Consider the following 26,999-nt stretch of genomic DNA (forward strand, 5'->3'; position numbering starts at 1 on the left):
CTGAATAGGTGTCTTTCATAGTTTCCCAAACATCTTTAACAATTGGGAGAAAAAGAAAAGGTTCACCTATGGAAGCTTCCATGGAATTAATAAGTCATACAATTATCATAGAATTTTCTAACCTCCACGTGCTTATCTTTGGATAGCCCACCTATGAGTGCTTGACTTCTCCATTTAAATGACCTAGCTCATCATGCCCATCAATTGCTAACTTTACGAACTGCAACCATCCTAGATAATTCTTACCATTCAACTTGTGAGATGTCAACTGAAACGAAAGGTAAGACATCTCTGTCCCTTGAGTCATTGTACTCTTAGTAGATGTTTCAACGGTAAAACTTTCTTCCTCTGTTTGATTACTGGATCTCTTATCTCCAATGAATGTTATTTTAACTATATGTTACTAGAGATTTAACCTAGCTCAAATGCCATGAAAGTTTTCAAGAGAGCATTTAAAAAAATTATTCTGTATTTTATTAACTAAAGAACTGAACTTAAATAGAGAAAAGAGTCAAAACCCAATTGGGAAAATAATTCCCTTATTCTAACAAACTACTAAAAGATAAGGGAAAATAATTCCTTATTCTAATAAACTACTAAAATGTAAAGGCTCATTTTAAGTGAAATCAGAATAGTGGTTTCGGGACCACAAATCCTATGTCGTAAAATTTATTTTAATATATTTTTAATATCCATAGCATGTTAGAATCATGGAATAAAAAATTTCATTAAGAAATTTTACTGTTTGTATACTCAATTTGTGAAATAGCACTAAATCGCATAAAGTGCGAAAGTTGTGTTCTATTAGTTGAAGGTGTCAAATAGCTATATAACTTTAAAGTAGAGGTCCTTATTGAGTAATTGGACCACTAATTGAGTTAGTGGATGTACATGGAGTAAAATCATGAAATTGTCAAAGTTAGGTTGGTATTAGGTGATTTTATTGATAAAAAAATAAAACAAAAAGAAGACAATAGTGTTCATCTTCTTCTCCACCAAAAATTGCAGTAAAATAGGAGTTTTTGAAGCTTAATATTTTAGCCACTTAGTTCCCTTGCATTTAAGTGATTCTTTGACCCGTTTTTATTGATTTATGTTTTCGGGACAGTAATAGCATAAGCTAGCTAAATATGGGACTAATTTGTAATATGATTGAAAGTCTAGAGTTTTTCCATGAGAGCATTTTTTTTCTTGAAGTATAATTGAAGAAAATGAATCTTTGTTGTTCAATAAACAACTTTTGTTATGGGATTTTAAGTGAAATTGCCAATTAGGGGCTAAAATGAGAAATGTGAAATTTATGTGTGAAATATGTGAAATTGTGAAATATATAGGCTGATATAGGTATATATGAAAATCGGCTACGCTTGTCTATAGAGGAAATTGCATAAATTTCATTTTACGAGCATAAGGACTAAATTGTAAAGGAGTTAAAAGTATAGGGGCAAAATAGTAACTTTGTCATAACATGAAATTTCGATTAAATTGAATAGAATGATGATTAAATGAGTTAAATTTGATATTATATAGATCAAGAAAAGCCATGTTCAGACTTAAACTGGGGAAAAGAAAATGTAGTGGATTGATCGATCGACTTACTCTGTACTAATTCAAGGTAAGTTCATATAATCACATTGTGTATTTATATACTTTAATTGAATTATATGTATATGAATTTAATAATTATGGTGTATAAATATGGAATGCACAACTAATATAGTATAATAAATATCGGGCCCCATTTGAACCCTAGAAATTCATAAGATACAAATGACATGTCATGTCATTAGGGTTACCAATTCTGGTTGAAATCTTGCTTGCGTTGCGGAATCACTGCAGCTCGTATGAGCTTACCTTTTATCCCTTGTATGAGCATACAGGTATAAGATTTGATGAATAGTACACTTCGTGTGTACCACCCATGTATCCTATGATATTCTAGATGGTTCAATGGGCATAGTACTACTACGGAATTATACAAGTTCGATATAAACAAGTACAAGTGTTTGCCTAGACATGGTTGATATTTGATATATGATTATATAGCATAGATGTTACATGTACAGGGAATTTGATTAATTGATGAATTCATATATGATTTTTGGTTTTATGTGAATACATGAGTAACTTGATTATGGGTTGTATGATAGGCTTTGACCAAATTGAATTGAGTTAAGTTTCAAGTTATTTACCTAAAACTGTAGTTATATGGTAAGTTTTATTCTATGATTTACAAACTTACTAAGCTTAATTGCTTACTCCGTTTATTTTCTCATGTTTTATAATATTTTGGAAGCTCGCTCGATTCAGAAGTTGTCGGAGATCGCTCACACTATCAAATACTCATTTTGGTATTTTGGACTTTATATTTTGAGGTTAAATGGCATGTATAGGTGTTTTGGCTAATGTGGCCTATATGTCTTATGTTATTTTGGTTATATGTATAGCCATGTGATTTGGCTTATTTTGGTATACTTAGTTTGTAAATATGTATAAATGATCTTTTGGCATGTTGTGTATATTTGCTATGTGAAATTCATGTTTATGAATTGGTATTGAAAGTGCCAAGTGTTTTAAATTTGAGAATGTTATGAATGCTAAGTTAGACATAATGTCTCATACATGTAGTTGACCATTTAGGTAACCTTTGAAGTATGTTGGGTATGTTTTAAGGTAGTTGAATTGATTTGTTTGTTATATCATGTTGTGGTGTAAATGTTCATGTTATAAACTTGATATTGGTTAGTTTTGAGTACCTATTTATGCCATGGTTGTATGCCAATTTATGTGTATAGGTTGGTACTAATGTGGGTGAGGAATATGGCTTGGAAAATGACCTATTTTTGTCCACACATGTAACAGCTCGGTTTTAGTTAAATTGGAACAGTAATTTTGAAACCATAAATCCGAGGTCAAAAAATTATTTTTTATATTATTTTATGTGTTTACAGTATGTGATTATGTATGTGTGAAAATTTCATGAGCTAATTTTATCGTTTAATAGCTCAATTTGAGAAAATTGATTAAATCGCGTAAAATGCAAAAGTAGCATTCTATATGTTAAATTTGTTTAATTGCTATGGTTGATTAAATGAAAGGTCATTATGATGTTATTATGCCATTGATAGTGAGAATGGACATAAATGAGCTTAATATCATGAAATTTGATGGCTTTTAATTAAGGTTAAAATGGAAAATTAGTGATTAAGTTATAATTAATAAAATAAAACAAGAATTTGGCTACATTATCATCTTTTCTAGCCGAAAATAAAAAGAAAGAACACCAAAGTTAGGGCTTTATAGGTTCAGTAACTTCAAGCTCAAATTAGTGAGTGATTTTTGCTCGGTTTTTTATGTTTTTTATGTTTTTGTGATCGTTGCTTTGAGTTCTAGCTGGCCCATGCCTTAATTTTTGAATTGGTTGATGAATTCTTGAGTTGTCATTGATGATAGCTTGATGTTTTTGAATGATGATGATGGAAAATGAATAATGTTGATAGATTTTAATGTTTTGTAAACTGATTTTTTGACAAAAATGTCAAATAAAGATTAAATTGTGAAATTTGTAAATTGAAGGGTTGAAATGTGAAATAAAAGAAATATATGGGCTGTTAGGGACCTATATGAAATTCGACTAGGGAGACCACCCCAAAACACTGGAAATACGAGTGGTAACCGAAGTGTTGCGAGAGAGTCTATTGTGAGATATGAGGTACGAGCACCTGCTTGAGCTTATGATATCCGTGCACGGGAGGAAGCATCCTCGCCAGACATTATAACTGGTACTTTCACTCTCTATGATACTAAAGTTATTGCATTGATAGATCCAGGATCAACTCATTCTTATATATGTATGAACTTAGTATCCAGTAAGACTTTGCTTGTAGAGTCTACTGAATTTGTGATTAGAATATCGAACCCCTTAGGCAAGTATGTTTTAGTTAATAAAGTGTGCAAGAGCTGTTCATTGATGATTCAGGGTTTCTGTTTTTCGACTCAACTGTTGTTGTTGCCATTTGATGAATTTGACATAATTTTGGGTATGGATTGGCTAACGCTACATGATGCTATAGTAAACTGTAAACAAAAGATGATTGATCTGAAATGTTAGAATAATGAAATTATTTGGATTGAGTCAGGTGATTTGAATGGTTTACCAGTAGTGATTTCATCGATGTTAGCTCAGAAATATGTGAGAAAGGGTTACGAATCTTATTTTGCTTATGTGCTTGATACTAAAGTGACCGAAAAGAAGATCGAAACATTGCTAGTTGTGTGTGAGTATCCGGATGTATTTCCTGAAGAATTGTCAGGATTACCACCTATTCGAGAAGTTGAACTTGGTATTGAATTAGTGCCGAGAAGGACTTCTATATCGATAGTTCCATACAGAATGGCTCCAACAGAGTTAAAAGAATTGAAATCTCAGTTACAAGAGTTGACAGATAGAGGATTTGCACGATCGAGTTTCTCGCCCTGGGGTGCTCCTATATTGTTTGTGAAAAAGAAAGATGGCACGATGAGAATGTGTATCGATTATCGACAGCTCGATAAAATGACCAAATGTGTATCTATTATCGACAGCTCGATAAAATGACCATCAAGAATAAATATCCTTTACTGCGTATCAATGATTTGTTTGATCAACTGAAAGGGGCAACGTTGTTTTCGAAAATACATCTGAGATCAAGTTATTATTAGTTGCAAGTAAAAGACTCCGACGTGCCAAAAACCACTTTCCAAATGAGGTACGGACATTATGAATTTTTAGTTATGTAACACCCCTAATCTGTACCCATCGTTGGAATAGATAAAGAGGCAGTACCGAACTTATAACTCAGTTTAAAACAATCATATATCAAATATCATCTCATTTCAATAATCATAGGTCATTCATGTTCAATACGAGCTTAAATCGAGTATACAAAGTCTAAACCTTGCATCTAGGACTAAATCGATAACATGTGAACTTTTCAGATCTTATAAAAATTGTCAACTTTTAAAAGACCACATGCCCGTGTGAACAGGCCGTGTGCCTCACATGGCCTTAGACACACTCATGTGTCTAAGCCATGGCAAAACAAGGCATACATACTGACTTGTCCACATGGCCTCAAGACACGCCCGTGTGCCAGACCGTGTGAAAATTAGAGAGGCTACTAACTTGGCCACACGGCCGACCACACGCTTATGTATCTAGGCCGTGTCAAAATTGGAGGGTATATTGACTTTAATTGGTAGGGTACCCCAGGGGACACACGGCCATGTAATGTGACCATGTGTCGCACACGACTGAGACACATGCCCGTGTCTCTGCCCATGTGAACAAAAATAGGCTATTTGAATAGCCATTTTGCCACCCCAATTTGGGTCAACCTATAAGCAAAGAAATAAGTATATTTGCACAACCAATTCAGCTAAATTCAAACCAAAACATACATCATTCATACCATAACATTATCAACCATATACATACTCATAAACCTTACCAATTTATGTCAAAATATAAGGTAAGATCATATCAAAACATTTATTTCCATACATCATTCAATATCATGCCAAGAACTTGACTAAACTTACCATTTCTTTTAACCAACCAAAACATACTAGAATTTGACATTATCATCACATGACATATACCATTATCAAACTATAAGTTCAAACACAAACTAGCCAAATCACATGGCTAAATATATACATCACGGAACATAATCCCACAACTTATAGCCTATATATGCCATACTTTAATATATAGATTTTCAAAATACCAAAATGAGGTTCGATAGTGTGGAGACGATCCTTGACGATCCCCAAGCTCACAGTAGCTTCGATATCTATAACACAATTCAAACACACACAAAGTATGCTTTCAAAAGCTTAGTAAGCTCGTACCAAAAATCATCAACAGTAAATAAAATATAAAAATATTAACACATAAGTACTTATAAATTCTCAATTCATCTATCAATTCTATGCCAACACCATCCATATGTTTATACCAATTCAATGAACTTTATATACATAATACCATCTACCACATAGGTATCGTACATACCTGAACCTTCTCGTATTTATTCATTTTCATTCTCACCTCTCGTTCGAATGCTTTAGGACTTTCCAAAGATTATTCATGCTTTAACATCCGCACACTTAGTGCTTTAAGGATTAGCCGAAGCTATAATGATTCCGCACACCTAGTGCCATTTCAATTAACCGAAGCTATCTCGATATCGCACACTTAGTGCCTCATACAGCCGAAGCTATACCATTTTGCACACTCAGTGCTATTTATAACCGAAGCTATTTTGAATCACACACTTAGTGCCAAATGCAGTTGATTTATCATCGTATTCAACCATAATCAAATTTATACACAATTTATGTATATTCAAAGAATCAAAAATATACTTGTAACATCATGTATCACGTACGAACTTACCTCGTATTTAGAATTGTCGATTTGAATCGTCTACTTGATTATCTTCGATTTTCCTCGGTCTAAATCTGAATTCCTCTTTTGTTGATCTATATGTATTCAAAATTAACCCTTTAATTCACCAAGTCATTCAAATCAATCCATAAACAACCCTTTAATTCACCAAGTCATTCAAATCAATCCATAAACATTCATTTAGGGCATTTTACAAACTAGCCCTCACATTTTCACAATTTGACACTTTAGTCCTAATTCACAAAATCACAAAACACACAAAATTTCCTTTTACACATATTAGGCCGAATACTCACTTAGTTCATACCAACCCATACATTTCATTTATTTCACATTTTAGTCCATCAATTTACAATTTCACAATTTATCCCATTTTACTCAAAATCATCAAAAATCCAAAGACAAAACATGTTACCCAAAACATATCTTCCATTTATCAACAACTAACTTCACAAAACTCATAATTTCATCAATAGAACTTTTTAAAATCATCATCAAAATTTAAAATTGAGACATGGGCTTGATAGTATACAAAGCAACGATCTCAAAAACGTAAAAATTATCAAAAACTGAAGCAAAAACATATCTAAATCAAAGCTTGCAAGTACCAAACCCTAGGTAAGGTTTTCTCTTTTCTTTTCTTTGATATTTTCGGCTATAAGAACATATTATGGCCTATTTTCATAATTTAATTTATTATAATTACTTTAATAAACATTTTACCAATTTACCCTTGTATTAAAACATTAATATTCCACCAACTAATATCCACCAATGTCCTTTAATCAAAAACATGGTCAAATAACCACATAAGGACCTCACAATTATAAAGCCAAGTCAAATAAGCACTTTTAACAAGCAGCAGGCAACTTTTACATTGATTAGGCCCTTTTATCAAATTGAGTATACATACAATTAAATTTTAATACAAAACTTTCACACATACTAATTCACACATCATAAGCACGAAACAATAATATTTAAATATTTTTTGAATCAGATATGTGGTCCTAAAACCACTATTCCGACTAGGGTCTAAACCAGACTGTTATGATTCTCCCCCCTTTAGGGATTTTCATCCAAAATCTTACGTTGAATAGATTTGGATATTGCTATCTCATAGCATCTTTAGGCTCCCACGTGGCCTCTTCAATACCGTGTTGATGCCACATCACTTTTACTAACGAAATTTTCTTATTTCTTAGTTGTTTAACTTCTCGAGCTAAGATACGAATCGGCTTTTCTTCGTAATTCATATTGGACTGAATTTCAATCTCAGACAGAATATTGCATTTATTTACCGCAAACTTACCTCAAAACAAAATACGATCAACTATATCGATTTAATCCACTATCTTTTTCTTTCCCTGGTCTAACTCCAGATTTTGTTCTTCTTGATCTATAATAAAAAACTTTAGCTTATTTAATACTCACATTTATTAAAATAGTCCTTGACCCAAACTTTGGCAAAATTACATTTTTGCCCCTAAACTTTTACATATTTACACTTTTTCCCCAAGGCTCGAAATTTAAACTGCATCCTATTTTCTTATGTTTTATGACATGCTGATCATTTTTCCCTTCTATGAAAACATCAAATTCTCACTCTAACATGTACTTATGACTATTAGGTATTTTTACCGATTAAGCCCTTTTACTCGTTTTCACTTAAAATCGAGTAGCACAATTTGTCTAACATAATTTAAATCCTCATATTCTATCAAAATACACAAATTTCACCTATGGGTATTTTTCCAAATATGAACCCTAGGTTATATTATTGCTAGCATAAGCTAAATCGAGCTACCGGGATTCCAAAAACGTAGAGAACACTAAAAACGGGGATTGGAATCACTTACTATGGAGCTTGGAAGCTTGGAACAAACCCTAGCTATGGAGAACCCTTGAAATTTCGGCCTAATGAAGAAGATGGACAAAAATTGGCTTTTAATTTTGTTTTTAATTCATTTTAATAACTAAATGACCAAATTGCCCTTAATTAAAAACTATGGTGTTTTATTTTCCTTTAGGTATTTTTGTCCAAACTAGTATAATGGTCTAATTACTATCCAAGGACCTCCACTTTAAAAACTCATTACTCACAAGTACTTAATACCCTTTTGAACTAGAACACACATTTTACAACTTTTGCAATTTAGTCCTAAATATCAAATTGGACCCTCTATCGATAAAATTTCTAAATAAAATTTTCAAAAAATCATGAAATCATGCCATAGACCTTAAAATGATAATAAAATAAATTTTTCTACCTCGGATTTTTGGTTTCGCAACCACTGTTCCGTTTAGGCCCTATTTCGGGATGTTACAAATTGAGTCCATTTAAATATGAAATGTGTGAAATTGATTATTAAATTCATTTATATAGATCTAGACAACGCTAATTCAAGGTTGGATTGAGGAAAAGAAAAGGTTTAGGACTAGTAAACTTTCTACGTGAACAAGTGTTAAGGTAAGTTCGTGTAACTTAATCCGGCATGTAAATATGCTAAAATTGAATGTTGTGTAGTATGGAATGTGACTTATATTTATGTGCATCACTTGCATGCTATGATGGAAAATTCAATACATGCTTGAAATGGTCATAAAGGGTTAAGTCTCTAATAATATTGAATTTCGATGATTATATGCGCTTTCTTGAAACTAATAAGGTCCTGCATTTGTTGCGAATGAGATTTAGCTGGACGAGTAGTCCCATTGACCATGTTATAGAAAGGATTTAGCCCAGATGGGTAATCCCAATATAATACCTCTCGAACATACGTTTTGATTAGGGTTTAGTCTGGACTGGTAATCCTAATCAAGCTCTTCTAAACATACGTTATATAAAGGATTTAGCTTGGACTGGTAATCTTGTTATACGATATGTGGCTCGAGAGAGTGTTTCTTGGTTAAGTGCCTTAATGGATACCCTTGAATAAGAAATTGACGGATTATTGAATCGTACACTTCTAGTGTACTACTTGAGCCTCTATCGAAATTCAATGATTCAACGGACATAAAACTCTTGACATGGCATGAAAATCTTGAGATGAAATGATAATGACTTGAAAGAATATTGCTTGATGAGCTCACCTATGTTACTTGATTGATATGAAGATTTTGGTGACTAACATGTTTGATTGAATGTATGTGATTAGGCAATTTAGCCAAATGGATGGAAACATAACATTGTATGCCTAGATTTAATAAGCAAGATTGGTAAGTTTAGTTTCCATTATACGAACTTATGAAGCATGTAATGCTTACTCCATTTTATTTTCCCCTGTTTTATAGTGCTCGAAAGCTTGCGAGGGTTGGAGATCACTGGAGCATCGTCACACTATCAACTAGTCACTTTGGGTATAATTAGTAAAAATCATTTTGGTATAATGGCATGTTTAGGACAACTTGGCCGATAGTGGCTTGAAATGTTATTTTGTAACCTAGCCATTGGAATGGCTAGTAATGGTTCATTTTGGTATTTCTAAGTAGATTATTATGATATATATATTTACACATGAGTTATGTTAAGAATATGTGATCAATGTTGTGTATGCTTAAGTTAAACTAAGGTAAGGTTGTGATCATGTATGCTTGTAGTGATATGTCTTGTGAATGATGAAATTTTCTTAAGTTGAATACTTGTATTGGTTGGTATTTGATATGTGTTTCAAGTGCAGGTTTTGAGTGAAATTTTGGGTGAGAAATGAAGGTAGAAATGGCTTTATTTTGTCCACACGGGCAGACACACGGCCTGGTAACATGGGCATGTGCTTAGGCCGTTTGTCCCCTGCACCTTAATTTTGAGAAACAAAATGCTCATAATTGAGCATACGGGCAGATACACGAACGTCTGTCTTAGCCGTGTGTGCCACACGGCCTAGAACACGAGCGTGTGTCTTGGCCGTGTGAAACCTACACCTAATTTTGAATTGAATTAATTAATCACACGGCCTATCACACGGGAGTGTAGCATGGTCGTATGTGCAAGGAAAAGAGTTACACAAGGTCGAACACGGCCTCCAACACGGGTGTGTCCTTTGGACCACACGGACGTGTGAGCCCTGTACCTTGGAAAAATTTTGTGATTTCGTAAAAATTTCTTAAAGGTCCCGATTAAGTCCCGATTCGATTCTAATGCTCGTATTGGGCCTCGAGGGCCTGATTAAGGGACGTTATGGATGATCTTGGTAAATGAATAGTAATTTACATAAATTAATGAAAAAATGTTCTAAATGTTCTAGTAATACTCCAAAACCTTATTTCAGCGTCGAGTACGGGTTCGGGGTGTTACACATTGAGTCATTTTTAAACTTATCCGAATTCTCATATTCACAATTTATACAACATCAAAGCATTTAAAATATACTTATAATGAGATTTATCATAGACGAACTTACCTCGGATGTGAAAACGACAAAATAAGTTGATTAGTCGATAACTTTAATTTTCCCCTGATCTAGATCTGAATTCCACTTTTCTTGATCTAAATATATTCAAAATTAACTTATTTAATATTCTCTCTATTCAATTTAATCCAAAACACACATTTAAGCACATTTACCATTTGCCCCTAATGTTTCACCACTTTTACAATTTAGTCCCTAGGCTCGTAAAATAAAATTCATTCAATTTCATCACAACCCAAGCCTATCCAAACTTCTATTAGGTCCCTAGAAGCCCATATTTTTCATTTATTTCACATTTTAACCACTAAATTTACACATTTCACAAATTAGCCCCTAACTTGCATTTCCACTAAAAATCACTTAACAAAACTTGTATATCTATCAACAAGCATTCATAATCTATCAAGAAACTTCAAAATACTCATGTATTCATCAATGGAAACATCTAAAATCTTTAACAATTTTGTAAATTAGTCTCTAGGCTAGCTAGACCTAATTGCAACGATTACAAAAACATAGAAATCATTAAAAACCGAGTCAAAATCACTTACATGCTTAATATACCATGGCCAAACCTTAAAAGCATAAATAATGCAGTTTCATCTTCTTATTTACGGTGGTGGGAGCTTGATGAATATGATAATATTATGTTTTTATTATTTTAACTTAAGTTATTTATAATTTACTAATTTAACCTTTATTATAACAATAAAATTTTATATAATCCATGTACAATAATGTCCACTAACCTTAATAAGGGGCTAATTACAACATAAGGACCTCCAGTATTTAATTTCATAGCTATTAAACCCTTTTAGCTTATAGAACTCAAACTTTACACTTTACGCGATTTAGTCCTTTTTATCAAATTGGCTAATCAAACGATAAAATTTCGTAACGAAATTTTTCACACAATCATATATTTATACTGTAGAGCTTAAAATAATAAAAAAATAAATATTTCAACTTCAAATTTGTGGTCCCGAAACCACTGTTCCAATTTGACTAAAAATGGCTGTTACAAGCATGAAAAGAAAGCTATCTGAAAAGCTTTTGTAATATATGATATCGACTAAGTTAAATAGAAGGCCGTTGGGTGAAGTTGAAGTCTATGTATAAGTTGTAGTACTCTGTTTGTATACTTGACAACATTAAGGTGAAAACAATAGTTGTATTATACAGAATGTAAAGACGAACACACATTGTACACAGAGTAATTTCATTCATATACACGAGGTTATTCAGTATAAGAGTAAAGGAAATTTTATTAGATGTTGTAAGAATAGTTACATAGGAAAGTATAAAAAGAGTCTAAGTACATCTATCCTTAGGTGTAACACCCAATACTTGGATTCAGATCGGGTGGAGGGCGTTACACTACCTTTGGGACCATGAGATGATGTTTTTTTGGTGGAGCATCGAAATGCAACAAAACATCGAGATAACTAGTAGGTGGACCAACTACTACTATAATGGGAACGAGAATATAAGAATTAGGCCTAGTGCCTCGAAGCTGGAATGATGCACTAGGGCAAGCCTTGCGTTGAGTGCACGATGTTGCGTGTCCATCATGCTTGAAACAAGCCTTGAGTGGGGCGAACGAGCTTGGTCCTTGGAATGGCCCTTATGAGCAATGCAACAAGCTAGAAGTGACCCTAAATTGACAAGTGGCCAATAATCGAGTAGTATCATTGGCTTCCGAAACATGAGATGCGTCAAGCGAGTGTAAACTTGGTGTCTGATTTGACTAAGCTTTGAATCAAGATGCCTTGAGTCTTGGTCCGTTATAATCTGTGCTCAAAATCCCCAATAGAGATGCTTGAAACCTCATACGAACATGAATGCTAAACGAGCATCGAGAGAAAATATCCTCCCTTGAGTTAAGTGATTTTCTTCATAATAATAACAATAATAAACTAAACGATTTGCATTAAATTTAGGTTCCGAATACCACTCACCTTATTAAAATAAATAACAATAATAATAATTCTCCAAGAATTTGAATATACCCCCACCTGTCATCTAATTGACCGCCTGGCTGGCTCCAGCAAGCTTTCCATATGTATTTTTATATAAAATAGATAGTTATAGATTTATAGTCCCAAGAAATTAGTGTCACAGTTTTCTGTGGCAAATCCAACCTCTAAAATCAGAGCCGAAATTCGGGTGGCTCACCTTACCTTACTAAAAATAACGCCAATTTCAACCGTATTGCCTTTGGGGTTATCATCTCTTTCCCATTACTCTCATCTTATCTTTCTTTTCTTTTCCCCTTTCTAGCATTTGTCTTTTTAGTGTAAGAAATATAGTAATTTAGGAATGTTGAATTTTTTATATACATAGTTATTCAATGGGTTTTTTTTTTTTTAAATTTCTTGACCTGGTTTAGCATCCATTCTCTAGACTACAAGTTCACTAATAATTGATCAGATAAGATTGGCAGTTGGTTTAGTTGCTTTTTTCCAGTTTCGGAATCATTAAAAACAAAGCTAGTCAAAAACAATAAATTATTAGGTGAACTTCATGTGAGAATGCTTTTTAAGTCCTTTACTCAGAAAAGGAATCACGTTCATCTTTGTTTATACTTGACTTTCTTATCAATCCAAGTTAATTTTCTTCTTCAATCTCTACCAATTGTAGTTTAACTGATAAAAATATGTTCTGTTTTTTTGTTTTCCCCCCTTGGGGTATTTTTTGAAATGATAAAAGGTAAGAGAGTTTTGAGCAAGAAGTGATGAAAAATGAAGAAAAGTTGAAGGATACTTGAGATTGTAGGCACAAACATATGGGAGAGTTTCTTTTACTTTGTCATTAATGTTGGAAATCAATTTGAGTTTATTTTAATATTATTTTCTGTTCACCAGCTCACTGGCACAGACTTCTATACTCTCATTTAGGCAAATACAGATTAGTATTTAAGGTTCCTGAAGAAATGCTTCAAAGAAGCTCATCAACCCCAGTTTTTGGAGCCCTTGTCTTCCCTTTTACTGACAGTCCAAATAAAGATCTTGATGCTACTTACAGCTTACTTCAGGGCAACCATGGTGGAAAACTCGACTTCCATTGTCAAGAAAGCCTCAACATGACATCTTTTTCACATAATTCATCTCCTGAGTCTCATTCAGCTTCAGGGTTGTTTGAATTCAATCCAGAATCGGGTGGTTTTCGCCTTAAAGGCTTTCGAAGAGCTAAGTCTGAAGGTAGCATAGAAAGATTAGATTATAGATCTTGTGATATAGCTCAGTTTCTAGATCCCAGAACACCAAAGAGATCGTTTCATAGGCATCATATAACAATGTTGCATAGTGCACCATCTTTTTCGATATTCAATGAAGGGGTTGAAGATGGAAAACTAGGGGAGGAGTCATTGGAGAGAACAGTTACAATTGGTGAGAACATTGATGCTGTAGGGAATCCAGATTTCAGCTTCCGGAAGAAGTGTATGGAGTTAATTCAGGAAGAAGAAGGAGATGAGGGAAAAAAAAGATTGAACCGAATTCGAGTTTCTTATAATGATGAAGAAGAAGTTGAACTTGAGCCACCTAGTCCTCCCATGTATCTTGCTACTGGTCTTGGAATTGATTGTGCTGGCTTTGGTGCCATGGCTGATGGTGTTGATTTAAGTTACATGGATCTTGATGAGGTTGATGATCAAGAAGAGTTTCATAAGAGGCTGGTTGATGAGTACCCTTGTCATCCTCTGTTCCTAAGGAATTATGCTAAATTTTTACAGGTGAGACTATTTCAACTCTCTTTTTTCCTGTTCTAATTAGGCCATTCAAGATTTTTTCTGTAGATTAAACTAACGCGTTTGATGTATGTGATGTGAATTCAATATAGGTCATATATGAATCATGTGGCTGATATTTCTCAAATAATAAGTGGCTAAACAAGTTTTAATCATCAAGATACCAAAAAATTGTCAAGTTTTAGCATTTTTAGGTGTATTTTAGATCAATCTCAAAAGTAGATTTTATAGTAGATGATCATATAACCACGAAGCCTGCTTCAGAAAGCATAGATAGCTTATACAACACAGTTTTATGGAACATGATTGAATCTTTTCCAGCAGTCTAAGGGAGATCTTCAAGGAGCAGAGGACTATTACCATCGTGCAACATTAGCAGATCCTGAAGACAGTGAGATTCTCTTACAGTATGCCAAAATATTATGGGATCTTCACCATGACAAAGATAGAGCCCTTAGTTACTTTGAGCGTGCCGTTCAAGCTTCTCCTCAAGATAGGTCAGTACTTATCTGTGCTTGGTCAGGCACTTCAAAATAAGTTACTTAAGGCCTAACTCAAACTAGTTACTATCTTTCTTCTATATCTGTTGACTAACTTGATTTCGCTGTTGAAAAAGGCTAGGGTAACAAAAACTTAGCCACTGGAATTTGTTGAACAGATCAGATCCAGAAGCTAAAGTTTAATTTGTTCATTTCTTTTTCATTTTCCAGCAATGTCCTTGGAGCATATGCTAGTTTCCTCTGGGAAATCGGGGATGATGCAGAAGAATATGGAGAACAAGAATACCAGGGGGTAGTGTTTCTTGAATTGTAGATTAGCCATTTTTATTTTCTTTCAGAGACTAAAATGTGACATATTTTCTTTCAGAGACTAAAATGTGACATACTGTTGGTAATGCTGTAATGGATATTACTTTTTCTCAGGTTAAAGAGGAGGAAATTATGAAGGTAGCCAAGAACTCACTGCCCGAAGAAGAAACTAAGCTAGCTAGGCTATCCATGCAACTACCAAATCCAGCAGGTTTGGAGGTTCATACCGATATCCAGGACATTGATATTGAGGATTATCATACGAGGATGGTTCAGGAAAATCCTGGCAACCCTTCGGTTTTAAGCAATTATGCTCGTTTCTTACATCAGGTGTAAATTTCTATATCCCACTCTTAATTTTTGTATCATTAGCGTCATTTGCTTGAGTGCACAGAACATAATGCAACACAGATTAGTATTATCACCACAAGTGGATGATTCTTATTTTGACTACCATTTTCACCCTTTTGTTTGTTAATTGTCCATTTTGATTGACAGTCTAAAGGAGATGTTGAAGGAGCCAAGGAATACTATTTGCAAGCCATACAAGGTGACCCTAGGAATGGTGAAACCATGTCACAGTATGCTAAATTGATCTGGGATTCTCACCGTGACCATGATAAAGCTTCACATTACTTTGAGCAAGCAGTTGAAGCTAATCCTGAAAATAGGTACTTAGTTACTTGAAAATCTACCTTTTACTAACTCAACTTTATTTCCAGTATTCTGCAATGCCCTGGAGATTCTAAACGGATTTTCAGTATCAATAAAAAAAGTACTTTGAAGAGAAATGATTCCATCCACCTATCCTTTACTGTATTTCTAAAACATAATTGAAACACGCGACAGTTTTAATCTCCTTTTCGGGTAATAAAACATTTCATTGTTAATTTATCGTTCATTTTGTAATGCCCAACCTGGCAAATTCTTATCCTACTGTTTTCCCCCTTACAGCAATATTCTTGCAGCATATGCTAGCTTCCTTTGGGAAACAGAAGAAGATGAAGACAATAACACAAGGCAAGATCAAACTCAGGTTTCTATTCAAAACAGAGCTTTGTCTGCAATAAACTCATAAGTCATTCATTCTGAAACCTTTAGGTACCAGATCACTAGTTCAGTTTCCAATGTTTGAGTCATCTATCAGACAACACTAGTTCAGTTTCCAATGTTTGAGTCATCTATCAGACAACAGAGAATAAAGCATATATCTTTATGTTTTTTTCTAACATACTTTCATTATTATAGTAATAGCAACCTTAGGGTACTTCTTATTTTCCTCTTCTACATTGTTGATAGAAGAAATACAGATTCAAGTTTCAACAAGGAACTACTCCATATAAACAGTTAGCTTTAATGGACAACTTAGCCCATTGGTTCAAATGATCACATTTAAAAGATGCCAATTATTTTAGCCAAAAGAGACGAAAATAAAAAGGATCAAAAAAGAGACGAAAATAAAAAGGATCAAACTTTTGGTAAAGCATGAACATGATAGATGAACAAATGGAGCTTGTTTGCTGCAGATTGAAATTAAACCAAAGTTTTGAGGCAAGCCTAAAAGAAAACGCAAGGAACCCAAAACTGCAAACATATTGCCCATTAAATATTGAAAGAACAAATTAAGTATATAATAATGGAAGCCCTTTCCAAAAAATGTAAATCCTATGCATAGTAAAACTAGCTAATGAAAAAAAAAAAAACCCTGATATATTGTTGTTGAATCTAACCATAAATAAATATGCTGAATTGTGGTGGTTGAAACCAATAATTTGATCCCTTCATAGAAGATAAAAAAAATGCCGGCTCTATGAACTTTGTCCAATTTTATATACTTGCTGGCCAGATAAGCCTCGATCTTGTTGAGATGTTTGGCGGTAAAAACCGTTTCCTCTCGATCTACTGTGGTCTCATTCACTTCCATTGTAGGCACATCCCCTGCCATAACTTCGAGTGCCAAAACTCCCCCTTGGAGCTTCTGTTGGATAGCTGCCTCGGCCTCTACCCATCCCTGCCCAGAACATTTTAACCATTGGATAAGAATGGAACACAAATGGAAACAAACGTATCTAATTTACAAATATAGCTTCAGGATATACTAGTTATTAAAGAAATATGAGCCCTTAATGCCCACAAAGCAAGGATGACAAACGTGCCATCATTTGAATATGGGGAGACACGTCCTGCTTTAAACCAGGTACAATGTAAAGATGCCATTGATAAATCAGCATAAGCACATGAAGGGCCATTTTATCATGGATAATGATAAGCATATGCAGGCTTATAACCATATGCCTCATCGGGTGAGATCATTCCTACCAGTTAGACAGTTGTAATGATGCTCACGTTGACAATGTTTTGCTACAGATTGAAAGTATTCCAATAGAAAAGAAAGGTAAAGAAATCTGTACTTCCTCCTCGAGAAGGGATATAACTATTTGGTCTCCGCTCTTCAATGTACACTTGTCGTCCAGCAACCTGTGCGGTTCCAGCCTATATGTGGAATATGATTTCACTAAATTAGTATACAATACCTATCGAGATGACAGTCCTATAGGAAATAAATTAAAAACTAGATCGAATAGGAAGGTCAAAATATTAATAAAATGTGCTAGGTGGATAGGACGAAAGAATGGAAGACATAATCACAGATAAAATAATTGTTGAATTTCCACTCAAGGTGCATAGAATGCTCAAATCGATTTGGATTTCGAATCTTAAATTGAAGCTGGCTTTTGGGTCTTTTTCCCAGAAATGCATAAGATAACTAGAAAAACAAGAGAAATGTTTATTGGTAGATGAATGAAGTAAATTCAGACCATGACCGCATTACGGACACTTGACATATCTTCGAATTCCACAAATGCATAACAAACACCAACATCCTGCACTCAAATGAAATATTTTAGCATCAAAAAGCAATATATCATAATAGGACTACAAAAGAATCTACAAAGTGAACCTTGCGACTACGAATCACCACTCCATCAGGACTAATCTCACCAAATTTCTTGAATTCCTCCTCAATTTCAGACTCAGAAACAGTAGAGAGCAAGTTCCTTACATAAACAGATTTTATTTCACCTAAAATACATGAGCACCAAATTAATTATGCATGCTTAGCTTTGAAACTAAAGACAACATGTGTCTTTCTAAAGTTTCAAGATAAATTAATGTTTTGAGATATTGCAACAACAAACACTTGTAGAATTTCAACAGAATTGACATTCTTATGTCTCACGTCTCACGATCCCATTTTTCAAAATAGCTAAGCATAAAAGGAATAGTTGAAGCTTTACCTTCATACTCTATGGGTGAAATTTCATCAACCATATCAACCCCAGACATCTCGACAACATTTGAGGAGAGAACAGGCTGCTGAGCAGTGTGCTGGGGAGCATGGTCCCAGTCAGAAGCAGGGGGCAGGTTCTTGCTAACAGAAACTTGAGGAGCAACTGATGGTGCCGATTTTCCTTTAGCAACCCGTAACTCCAACAATCATGCATAGAAAACGAGAGAAATTAAATCCTATCGAGAAGAGAAGCCAATTTCTAATTCAACAAACAAGTTTAGAAAGTTCATGAGCATTATATATTCATGCATGACATAAAATATCAGCCACATGTAGAACATACAACAGAAGCATAGGTGTGCTTTTGGGGTTCCCCAAAGGGTTCCTCGACTGGAGGCACATGCTCTTGGACAGTATTCACAGTATGCAGAAGTGAACCATTGCACTCTCGCACAGAACTCTTGTCCACAAGACTTTCAGATTCCGGAGCTTGCTGAAGTTGTTCCAAAAGAGTATAATTGTCAACTGGACCATTTTCTTTAACATCAACAGGAGCCACAAACTTCCGTCGTTGGATATCTCCACCTAGTAAATAGCCTGGCACTACAAAGAGAACAATGTTATAAGTCCAAGCAAATAAATATCCTTTTGAGAAGAATAAAAGAATAGTACTTTTAAAGAAAAGCAAACTATATGATCATACTTGTCCTAAAAATTGTATTTTTAATTCAATAAGTTTCAGAACAAAGCCTTATAACAGGTCAAGTGATACGGAGAATCGTAAAATTCAAATGTTAGATTGGATGAGAAATACCTGGTTCAGGAATTGTTGCTGAAGCATTGAGTTTATGATCAAGATTGTGCTGTGATAATAGGACTGCAGGATGGTGCTGAATTTGTTGCTCCTCAGCAAAGTGAAAGATGTCATTTAGAACAAAAAAGCCTTTCTCTTGCGGTGCAAGAAAAAAGGTTTGCACAAATTCCCTCCTGGAACAGAAATCTTTTACTAGCACAGAACCAGAAACCATCACTAGAACACCTGCATTCCAAGATTCAAGAGAACAAGCTGTCTTGATCTCAATCCGGGTAAAGTTGAGCGACATAACAAGGGCATGAATTTGCTTCCAAATGAAAGATAGGAAAAAAAGGGAAAGAATAAGCCAATAGTTCCATTCATTGAATGCATAAATAAAATAAAAATAGCATTAAACAAGAAAGAAAGCATAAATGGAAACTAAGAAAGCATAAGAACGTAGGACAACTAAATTTAAGTAACTAAGTGAGTATTTAACAAGATACCTCCATTGTTGATGACAACATAAAACAAGAAAGAAACCATTACCCCATATTACTGTTTGTGTATAATTATGACATTATGGGAGTAGATACTAAATACATTCAATGTAACTAAGTGAATTGAACTAATAATATAATAAATTATTTGATCCTTCCCCAGAAAACGCAACAAATAAAACAGCATTTGTTGGAGATTACAAAAATGAGAACTTGATAAACTAGAGAAATAATTGAGTAAAAATGAGAAAGCAGAACTACCAGCATTGCAGCAGCAGTTTCTCTGTGACTGCCATCAACACGAACCATGGTACTGGCATCACTGTAAAACTGGTGCACTAAATGTGGCTGCTGTATAATAACCTGATAATATCGCTCCACAAAATATGTTCCAACCTGAAGGAAGAAGAAGAATGAACGGCAAAAAAACTCATATCTTATTTGTTCTGCATTTCCACAATACGCTTCAAACAAACAAATAAAAAAGTCACAACTTTTATAAGGAAGAACCAGAGAGAAAAAGCAATAAAAAGAGAGCTTTCTTAAGAACCTGTGCAGCAGTGACTGGAAGGGGACAAGGAGTTGCCATTTTGTGAAACCTCATAAAACCCCAAAGAATCAAAAGCCCTTTTTGTGAAATAGATCCTACCACTGCCTCCACTCCCTCAAGATCTACACCATCCAAAAAGAAAGCTCCTACATTTCAGTACACTCAAATAACATAAAAAAAAATGAAGAAATCCGATATGGGTATTTAGAGAAAGAACAGAAAGTGTTACCTGATAGATGTGGGGAAGATTATCTCCACTGATTTCTGTTTTTTTTTGCGGCTTAAGCATTTAAATAATATTTAAATTAGTTAATATTATTATTTTTAGTAATATTATTATATTTTAGTAAAAATATAAAAAAAATTATTATAACTTCTTGTTAATATTTTAACATATAAAATATAAATTTTAAATATTTTTAAACAATAAATACTAATTATTTATAAAATTTAATTAGAATATATAAATTATATTTTAAATATTTAAATATAACTATTAAATATTTATAATTAGTATTTTAAAAAAATATTTTTTATTTTTAATTAATGACTTTAACATATTCGTAATTAAGTAGCAAGAAAAAAAACAAGGGGGAGTATTATATTATTAGAGGGGTGAAAAAGTAATTAAATACTAAAAGTGCTTTTGGGAGAGGAAAAGCTAAAAATTTTAACTTCTCCTCCTCAGAAATGTTAAGTTAAAAATTTCAGCCAAAAGCAGCTTGTTGTGCAAAGCTTTTCTTCCAGAAGTACTTTTAGAGCCAGAAATGCTTTTGAAAAGCAATGTAGAACTGGCCCCTAAAGTGCAGGGAAATTCTAGCATGAGCTCTTAAAAAGGAAAAGCTTTAATGGGAAGCGTTAGATTAATGGTGAGTTTGGATGAGCGGTACGTTTACCTGCAGTTAGTGTAAAAACAACAGTGGTGGTGAGATTAGATATTGTAGTGATACTGTAGCGTGAGACAAAAAGTAAGCTAAAAGCATCGCACCGCACCCAATCGCCCATCCAAACCCACCTTAAGTTTAAATGAAGTCCCAACAGTTGAATAAAATAGAAGGTTAAAATTTTGAGGAAATCGACATTATCCGATAGAGAACCGAAACTCCTGGAAGCCAATAGACATTCACTTCCACTTAATTTCCCCTTAACTTATATTACGAGTCTTTTTGACAATTAGATACTTGTAGATGTCCACTTCAGGGTTCTGTGTAGAGGTGTGCATGGGCTGGGCCGGGCCGAGTTCAAGCCGAGCTTAACTAAAAATTTAGGCCAATTTGCTAGGCTCGGGCCCGGCCCAGCCCGCCCTGAAAAATGGGCCTAAAATTTTACCCAAGCCGGACTAAAATAAAAATTAAAAATCCGGGCCCGACTCGGCCTGCCCATATTAATTTTTATATTAATTTTTATATAATTTTAAAATATATATAAACCATCAAAAATACTAAAAACATCAAATAAATATTTCTCAACAAATTGAAAATAAATTTTAAAAAATATGTATACTTAAATAACACTAAAATAGATGCAACTTAACAAGCAAATGTTTCTAAAATAATAACAAAATTAACAAATATCTTTAAAATAATAATAAAAAATAACAATAAAATAAGTTTTATACAATATCTAAACAATAACAACAAAATAGTAGCAACATAATAGTAAAATAGTAGCAAAATAGGGATAAAAGAATAAGAAAATAATATTAAAAAAATATTTTTTGTCATGTAGTGAATTCGGGCTGGGTCGAGTCAGACTTGGGCCAAAAATGCCTTACCCGAGGCCAGGCCCGTTTTTTAAACAGGCCTTATTTTTTTGTTTAAGCCCATTTTTTCAGGTCTATATTTTTGCCCAAACCCTCCCAGGCCCAGCCCATGCACACCTCTAATTTTGTACTATCAAATTTAATTTACCTTTCAACTTTCAAATTTTTACTTTGAACTCCACATTCGAGAATTTTAATTCCAAAATATTCTCATCAATTAATTTTTTTTTATTTACACATTATCATCATCAATTAATTTGTTTTTATCAACTTTTAGAAAATGTATATAATTTATTTGGAGATAAGTATTAAATTTATCCATAAATTTTGATTTAATATACAATTTAATACATGAACTTTGATTTGATATAACTATACACATAAACTTTGATTTTGTACAATTTTATATATGAAATTTTGATTTGACCGGATTCTTTTAAATTATTAACACAATTATTGATATAATATCATTTTATGAACTCTAATATAAAAATAAATTGACATATTTATTTCTTCAAATGTGTATAATTAAATCAAAATTAAATTTTGACTTATAGAATTGAACCACAATTAGAGTTTTACATGTATAATTGTACAATAAATTAAAGTTCATTTATAATTTTGATATTTATGCAAATTTTAATTAATGCCATTGTCTATGTTTATATATTTTACTTTGATATTTTATTATAACTATAACAAATTAAGTTATTATTTTAGATTTTAATAATATTGAAGTTCTTTCTAATTATACGTATATTAACTTAATATTAAAATCACATTTTAATATAATAGATTAAACAGTTCTATAAAGTAATCAATATTACAAATGATTATATTAATTTAAGCTTTCATATACAAAATACATTTAAACAATAATAATTTATGAATCACCCTATTTAAATCTAAATAATCGCTGAGAACTAAATTAAACAACACTTCAGATATCTTCTCTGTTTTCTGATCGCTGTCTGGCAATTTTCTTTTGAGACTTCCGACTTACCATGACCTTGAAACCAGTAGCCTCCCCTCACCTAAGATTTTAAAAAAGAAGAGAAAATATTGGCATGAAAACAGTGAGAATATGTTTAAAAGACGGAACAGATGCTGAACTCTGTCAAACAAGTGATTATGCAAGCTAAAATATACCAATTCATATCAGTCTTTTTTTTTTTTTGTAAGATACGTATATAATGTGTAGGGAAATGCACTTACACGGTTAATGATTTTCCACATTACTAAAACTGGAAAATGTATATACGGAGCTTCATCGCCTATTAATCACCACAGGGGCAAACACGCTCCAAAAGCCCATACCAAATCCATATAACATACCAAAATAAAACCATTCCATTTCAAATTCATTGTCATTTCCTCCACCTCCATTGTAGATTGCAACATTTGCAGAATGCTTCTTTGGAAGTGGCAATCCACAGAGTTGATTGCCTTCGTAACACGATGAATCGAAGCTTTGTAACTGAGTGCTCAAAGGGATTACTCCGGACAAATTGTTGAAAGACAAGTTCAAGTGGCTCAAAAATGCCAGATACGACATGCTTTCAGGTATTGAACCAGACAACTTGTTTACAGAGAAGTCAACAGATTCCAGTGATCTCAACTCACCAATTCTGTCAGGAATTGTTCCACACAAAAGATTATGGGACAAATTCAATGCTTGCAATTCGAATAAACTTGTTACTTCCACGAGGATCTCTCCTGATAATTTGTTGTTAGACAAATCTATGCTTCTCACCAAGTTAAGGTTTGTGCTATACTCTAGCATTTGACCTTTCATCACAATTGTTGCAACAAAAGTGCCTGCACCAATCACATAAGATATAGCAGTTCCCATTGAGCCATTGAACTTTGCCATTGCTCGAAACTTACTTACACATCTTGGTATACTTCCGATGAGATTGTTATCAGCAAGGTCCAAGACTTGGAGAGAACCAATAGCACAGAGCTCATCCGGTATGTACCCAGAAAACTTGTTCGAACGAAGGCTCAAGACTACCAGCTTTCGAAGGCCATCGCCTATCCATCGAGGGATGTTCCCATGCAATTCATTCTCACCAGCATCAAGTAGGATTAAATCTGTGCAGTTGTTCAATGACAGCGGAATTTCTCCAGACAGGTGGTTTTTCTGAAGATGCAATGATACAATGGACTGTAGAGTTCCCATTGAGCTTGGAATGCTTCCATTAAGTCTGTTGTTACTTAACTTTATGACGTGTAAATTCTGCCAATTCAGCCAACAATCTGGAATCCCCCAGATAGAAAATTTTCACCAAGATTAAGAATTACTGTTCCCATGGTCTCCTTCAACTTATAACATAAAAGAGGAGAAAGAGATCCTGACAAATTATTATTTGACATGTCTAGAAAAACACATTGGGGGAAATTTGAGGTAAAGGGCCACTCAAAAGATTAAAACTAAGGTCAACCACTGAATCAACCGACATAGCCCAAGGTATGCCAGGAATCTGCCCATGGATTTGGTTGTGTGAGAGATTCAAATATTGGAATGGGGAGGAGAAATTCCATAACCAATCAGGAATGCTATCAGTAATCCTTGAGCCAGAGATATCTAGATCCCTTAGATGTTTTTGTGAATGAAGCCACAAAGGAAACATTAAACCTACATTCCAAGACCTCAATCCTAGGAGTTCAAGTTCGAAAGGAGGAATCCAATCAGGACTGACTCTTAAAACAAAAGAGTTCTTAGAAGCCTGAAAAACTTTCAATTTCGGAAGATTGCCGATGTGAGTTTCTGAAACAACACCCTCCAACAAATTAGTAGAAATATCATGGATTTCCAAATTTGTAAGTTCATTAATGGAACGGGGAAGCTGCCCTTTTAATTGATTCTGATCAAGTTCTAAGACTCTCAAGGAAGAAAGCTCTGCAATGGAGATTGGAATGGGACCAGAGACAGAGTTTCGAGACAAATGTAGTTCCTTCAAACTTTTGAAGTTCCTAAGTTGATTGGTTAACTGACCAGACAGATGACACCCACTTAAATCCAATTTATCTAATTGATTAGAGACACATCCTGAGAAAACGATTGACTTTAGGTTACAAAGATTTCCCATTGTTATTGGAATCGGTCCTTCAAGTTCATTATCTGAGAGGTCAAGGTCAATGGCAGAAGTCATGTTTCCTATGGCACTTGAAAGTTTACCTCGGAATTTGTTAGAGCCAAGATTGAGAAACTGGAGAGAATCAAGACTATACAACGACTCAGGTATCGACGAATTAAAAAGGTTATTAGAAAGATCAAGGTGTCTAAGGGAAGTCATATTTACAAGGCCATGAAATATGGATCCTCCCAAACTATTCTCAATATCATTTAAAGAAAGGTCAAGAATTGCAAGAGATGATAGATTAAGATGTATGGGTGGAGGAACTTGCGGAAGCTGACAACCTGACAAATATAAAATTTTCAAGAAAGGAAGTGTGTTCAGTACTTGCAACCAATTGGAAGCCTGTGCAAGGTCGACATCACTCAAATCAAGGTGTTCTATCAAGGAAAGTCCAGACAACCATTGGAGATCGGTAACATAGAGATTATCTTCAATATCTGCTCTAAGATTAAGGTACTCCAAACTCGAGAGATTTCCAAGTTGATTAGGGACCAAGCCTCCGAATCCAGCTTTGGAGAGGTCAAGGTGTCTCAAACTCTCAACAGAACCTATGAAGTCGAGAATGGGAATACCTCCAAACCCGTTCTGGCTTAAATTCAAATAACTCAAATGCGTTAACTTAAGCAAAGAAGGGTTTATCTTACCTCTTAGCTTAGACCTATCGATGGCTTCATTTTCAGCATCACTACCATAATCATCCAGAAAAGGTCGAGGATTTGCAAGATGGAGCTCAAGCACATGGGCCGTCACATTGTCACAAACAACCCCATCCCACTGACAGCAATCTCCATGACCATGATGAAGAGACTAAGAGCTCAATCGGTTTGCACCATCTATGATATCATGTTTGAACATGAGAAGGGCTTGCCTCTCACTCTCAATGCATCCGTCATTAATGTCAACGGTTGCTAGACTGAGAAACAAAAGCACTAAAAGAACACTCATTGATATTTCAATTGTCAGAATATTTATTAAGATTTGAAATCAACTATGAAGGCAATGTTGTTAAAGTTGCCATTAATATAATATTGTCCGACAGTAATGTTTTAATTTTCCTAACCCTCGAACACTCTAGTCAACTAATTTTCAATTTCCACAGTAAAGCTTGACAGCTTAAATGGAAAGCGACAGATGAAATTAATCTATTGCTTCGGAAATTACAATTGACAATATTCCAAAAATGTCAGTTTTAACACTATGGTTTCAAAAGCTACAGAAAAATAGTACGGTTTTATATTTTCATTACTCCTTTTTCCCAACCTTATATGGCTTCATTATCAATATGCAGTTTTGGCCCTTTTTATGGTTTACGGGTCAAACACGCCCAAGCTTTAGACTTGATCAACCAGTAATGACTACTCTAGTTTTAAACATCAAACTAAGTGGGGGGCTGCTGTTCAGTATGTCCCTATCAGAAAAACCCAGATTTTATTTGCTCTTCATTTCCACTGAACAATCCCGAAAAACATTAAAATTCACAAATGTCGACACCGATAATTTTTTTAATAAAATATCAGCTTTTAGTTTATTATTATTTTGAAA

The 26,999-nt window shown here is 34.0% G+C and overlaps 4 protein-coding genes across 11 annotated transcripts; 1 reads left to right on the top strand and 3 right to left on the bottom strand.

The window, feature by feature from the left end:
- The first annotated feature begins 12,965 nt into the window (after window positions 1-12,965).
- Window positions 12,966-17,120, top strand: LOC107886606 (uncharacterized). 5 transcript variants are annotated; one of them, XM_041079259.1, is made up of 7 exons: window positions 12,966-13,082; window positions 13,725-14,593; window positions 14,933-15,105; window positions 15,319-15,400; window positions 15,532-15,747; window positions 15,916-16,088; window positions 16,372-17,120. In XM_041079259.1, exons 2-7 carry the CDS (start codon window positions 13,793-13,795, stop codon window positions 16,493-16,495), a joined length of 1,569 nt encoding a protein of 522 aa, XP_040935193.1. In that variant the 5' UTR covers window positions 12,966-13,082; window positions 13,725-13,792; the 3' UTR covers window positions 16,496-17,120. The 5 variants fall into 5 exon arrangements, with proteins under 5 accessions (XP_040935193.1, XP_016666114.1, XP_040935192.1 ...); XM_041079258.1 differs by having other exon boundaries at window positions 12,969-13,082; window positions 13,570-14,593; XM_016810624.2 differs by having other exon boundaries at window positions 12,984-13,082; window positions 13,570-14,593; window positions 14,930-15,105.
- On the bottom strand, window positions 16,992-24,074 carry LOC107886607 (nuclear transport factor 2). 4 transcript variants are annotated; one of them, XM_016810626.2, is made up of 10 exons: window positions 20,782-20,819; window positions 20,553-20,674; window positions 20,264-20,398; window positions 19,524-19,830; window positions 19,053-19,312; window positions 18,717-18,906; window positions 18,380-18,501; window positions 18,237-18,302; window positions 17,829-17,910; window positions 16,992-17,428 (listed from the first exon to the last, which is right to left on the bottom strand). In XM_016810626.2, the coding sequence occupies exons 2-10, from the start codon at window positions 20,604-20,606 to the stop codon at window positions 17,328-17,330; spliced, it is 1,317 nt and encodes a 438-aa protein (XP_016666115.1). In that variant the 5' UTR covers window positions 20,607-20,674; window positions 20,782-20,819; the 3' UTR covers window positions 16,992-17,327. The 4 variants fall into 4 exon arrangements, with proteins under 4 accessions (XP_016666115.1, XP_016666116.1, XP_016666120.1 ...); XM_016810627.2 differs by having other exon boundaries at window positions 20,553-20,698; window positions 20,782-20,818; XM_016810631.2 differs by lacking the exons at window positions 20,553-20,674; window positions 20,782-20,819 and adding an exon at window positions 23,938-24,074.
- LOC107887702 (receptor-like protein EIX2) lies at window positions 23,079-26,501 on the bottom strand. The gene is made up of 3 exons (XM_016811938.2): window positions 26,102-26,501; window positions 23,530-24,573; window positions 23,079-23,348 (listed from the first exon to the last, which is right to left on the bottom strand). Exon 2 carries the CDS (start codon window positions 24,494-24,496, stop codon window positions 23,582-23,584), a length of 915 nt encoding a protein of 304 aa, XP_016667427.2. The 5' UTR covers window positions 24,497-24,573; window positions 26,102-26,501; the 3' UTR covers window positions 23,079-23,348; window positions 23,530-23,581.
- On the bottom strand, window positions 24,693-26,350 carry LOC107887700 (receptor-like protein EIX1). The gene is made up of 2 exons (XM_041078511.1): window positions 26,333-26,350; window positions 24,693-26,231 (listed from the first exon to the last, which is right to left on the bottom strand). Exons 1-2 carry the CDS (start codon window positions 26,348-26,350, stop codon window positions 24,693-24,695), a joined length of 1,557 nt encoding a protein of 518 aa, XP_040934445.1.
- Window positions 26,502-26,999: the final 498 nt, after the last annotated feature.

Source organism: Gossypium hirsutum, chromosome A10 (assembly GCF_007990345.1).
Source record: "Gossypium hirsutum isolate 1008001.06 chromosome A10, Gossypium_hirsutum_v2.1, whole genome shotgun sequence".
NCBI classification, from domain to species: Eukaryota; Viridiplantae; Streptophyta; class Magnoliopsida; order Malvales; family Malvaceae; genus Gossypium; species Gossypium hirsutum.

Excerpts from the sequence above, each read along its gene's own strand:
- LOC107886606 (XM_016810624.2), top strand. The coding sequence starts at position 13,793 with ATGCTTCAAAGAAGCTCATCAACCCCAGTTTTTGGAGCCCTTGTCTTC. Across the intron at positions 14,594-14,929 it reads ATTATGCTAAATTTTTACAG|CAGTCTAAGGGAGATCTTCA; the intron begins GTGAGACTATTT and ends AATCTTTTCCAG. Across the intron at positions 16,089-16,371 it reads GAAGCTAATCCTGAAAATAG|CAATATTCTTGCAGCATATG; the intron begins GTACTTAGTTAC and ends TCCCCCTTACAG.
- LOC107886607 (XM_016810626.2), bottom strand. The coding sequence starts at position 20,606 with ATGAGGTTTCACAAAATGGCAACTCCTTGTCCCCTTCCAGTCACTGCT. Across the intron at positions 18,502-18,716 it reads TTCACCCATAGAGTATGAAG|GTGAAATAAAATCTGTTTAT; the intron begins GTAAAGCTTCAA and ends CATGTATTTTAG. Across the intron at positions 17,429-17,828 it reads TATCCCTTCTCGAGGAGGAA|GGATGGGTAGAGGCCGAGGC; the intron begins GTACAGATTTCT and ends TGTTCTGGGCAG.
- LOC107887702 (XM_016811938.2), bottom strand. The coding sequence starts at position 24,496 with ATGGGAACTCTACAGTCCATTGTATCATTGCATCTTCAGAAAAACCAC.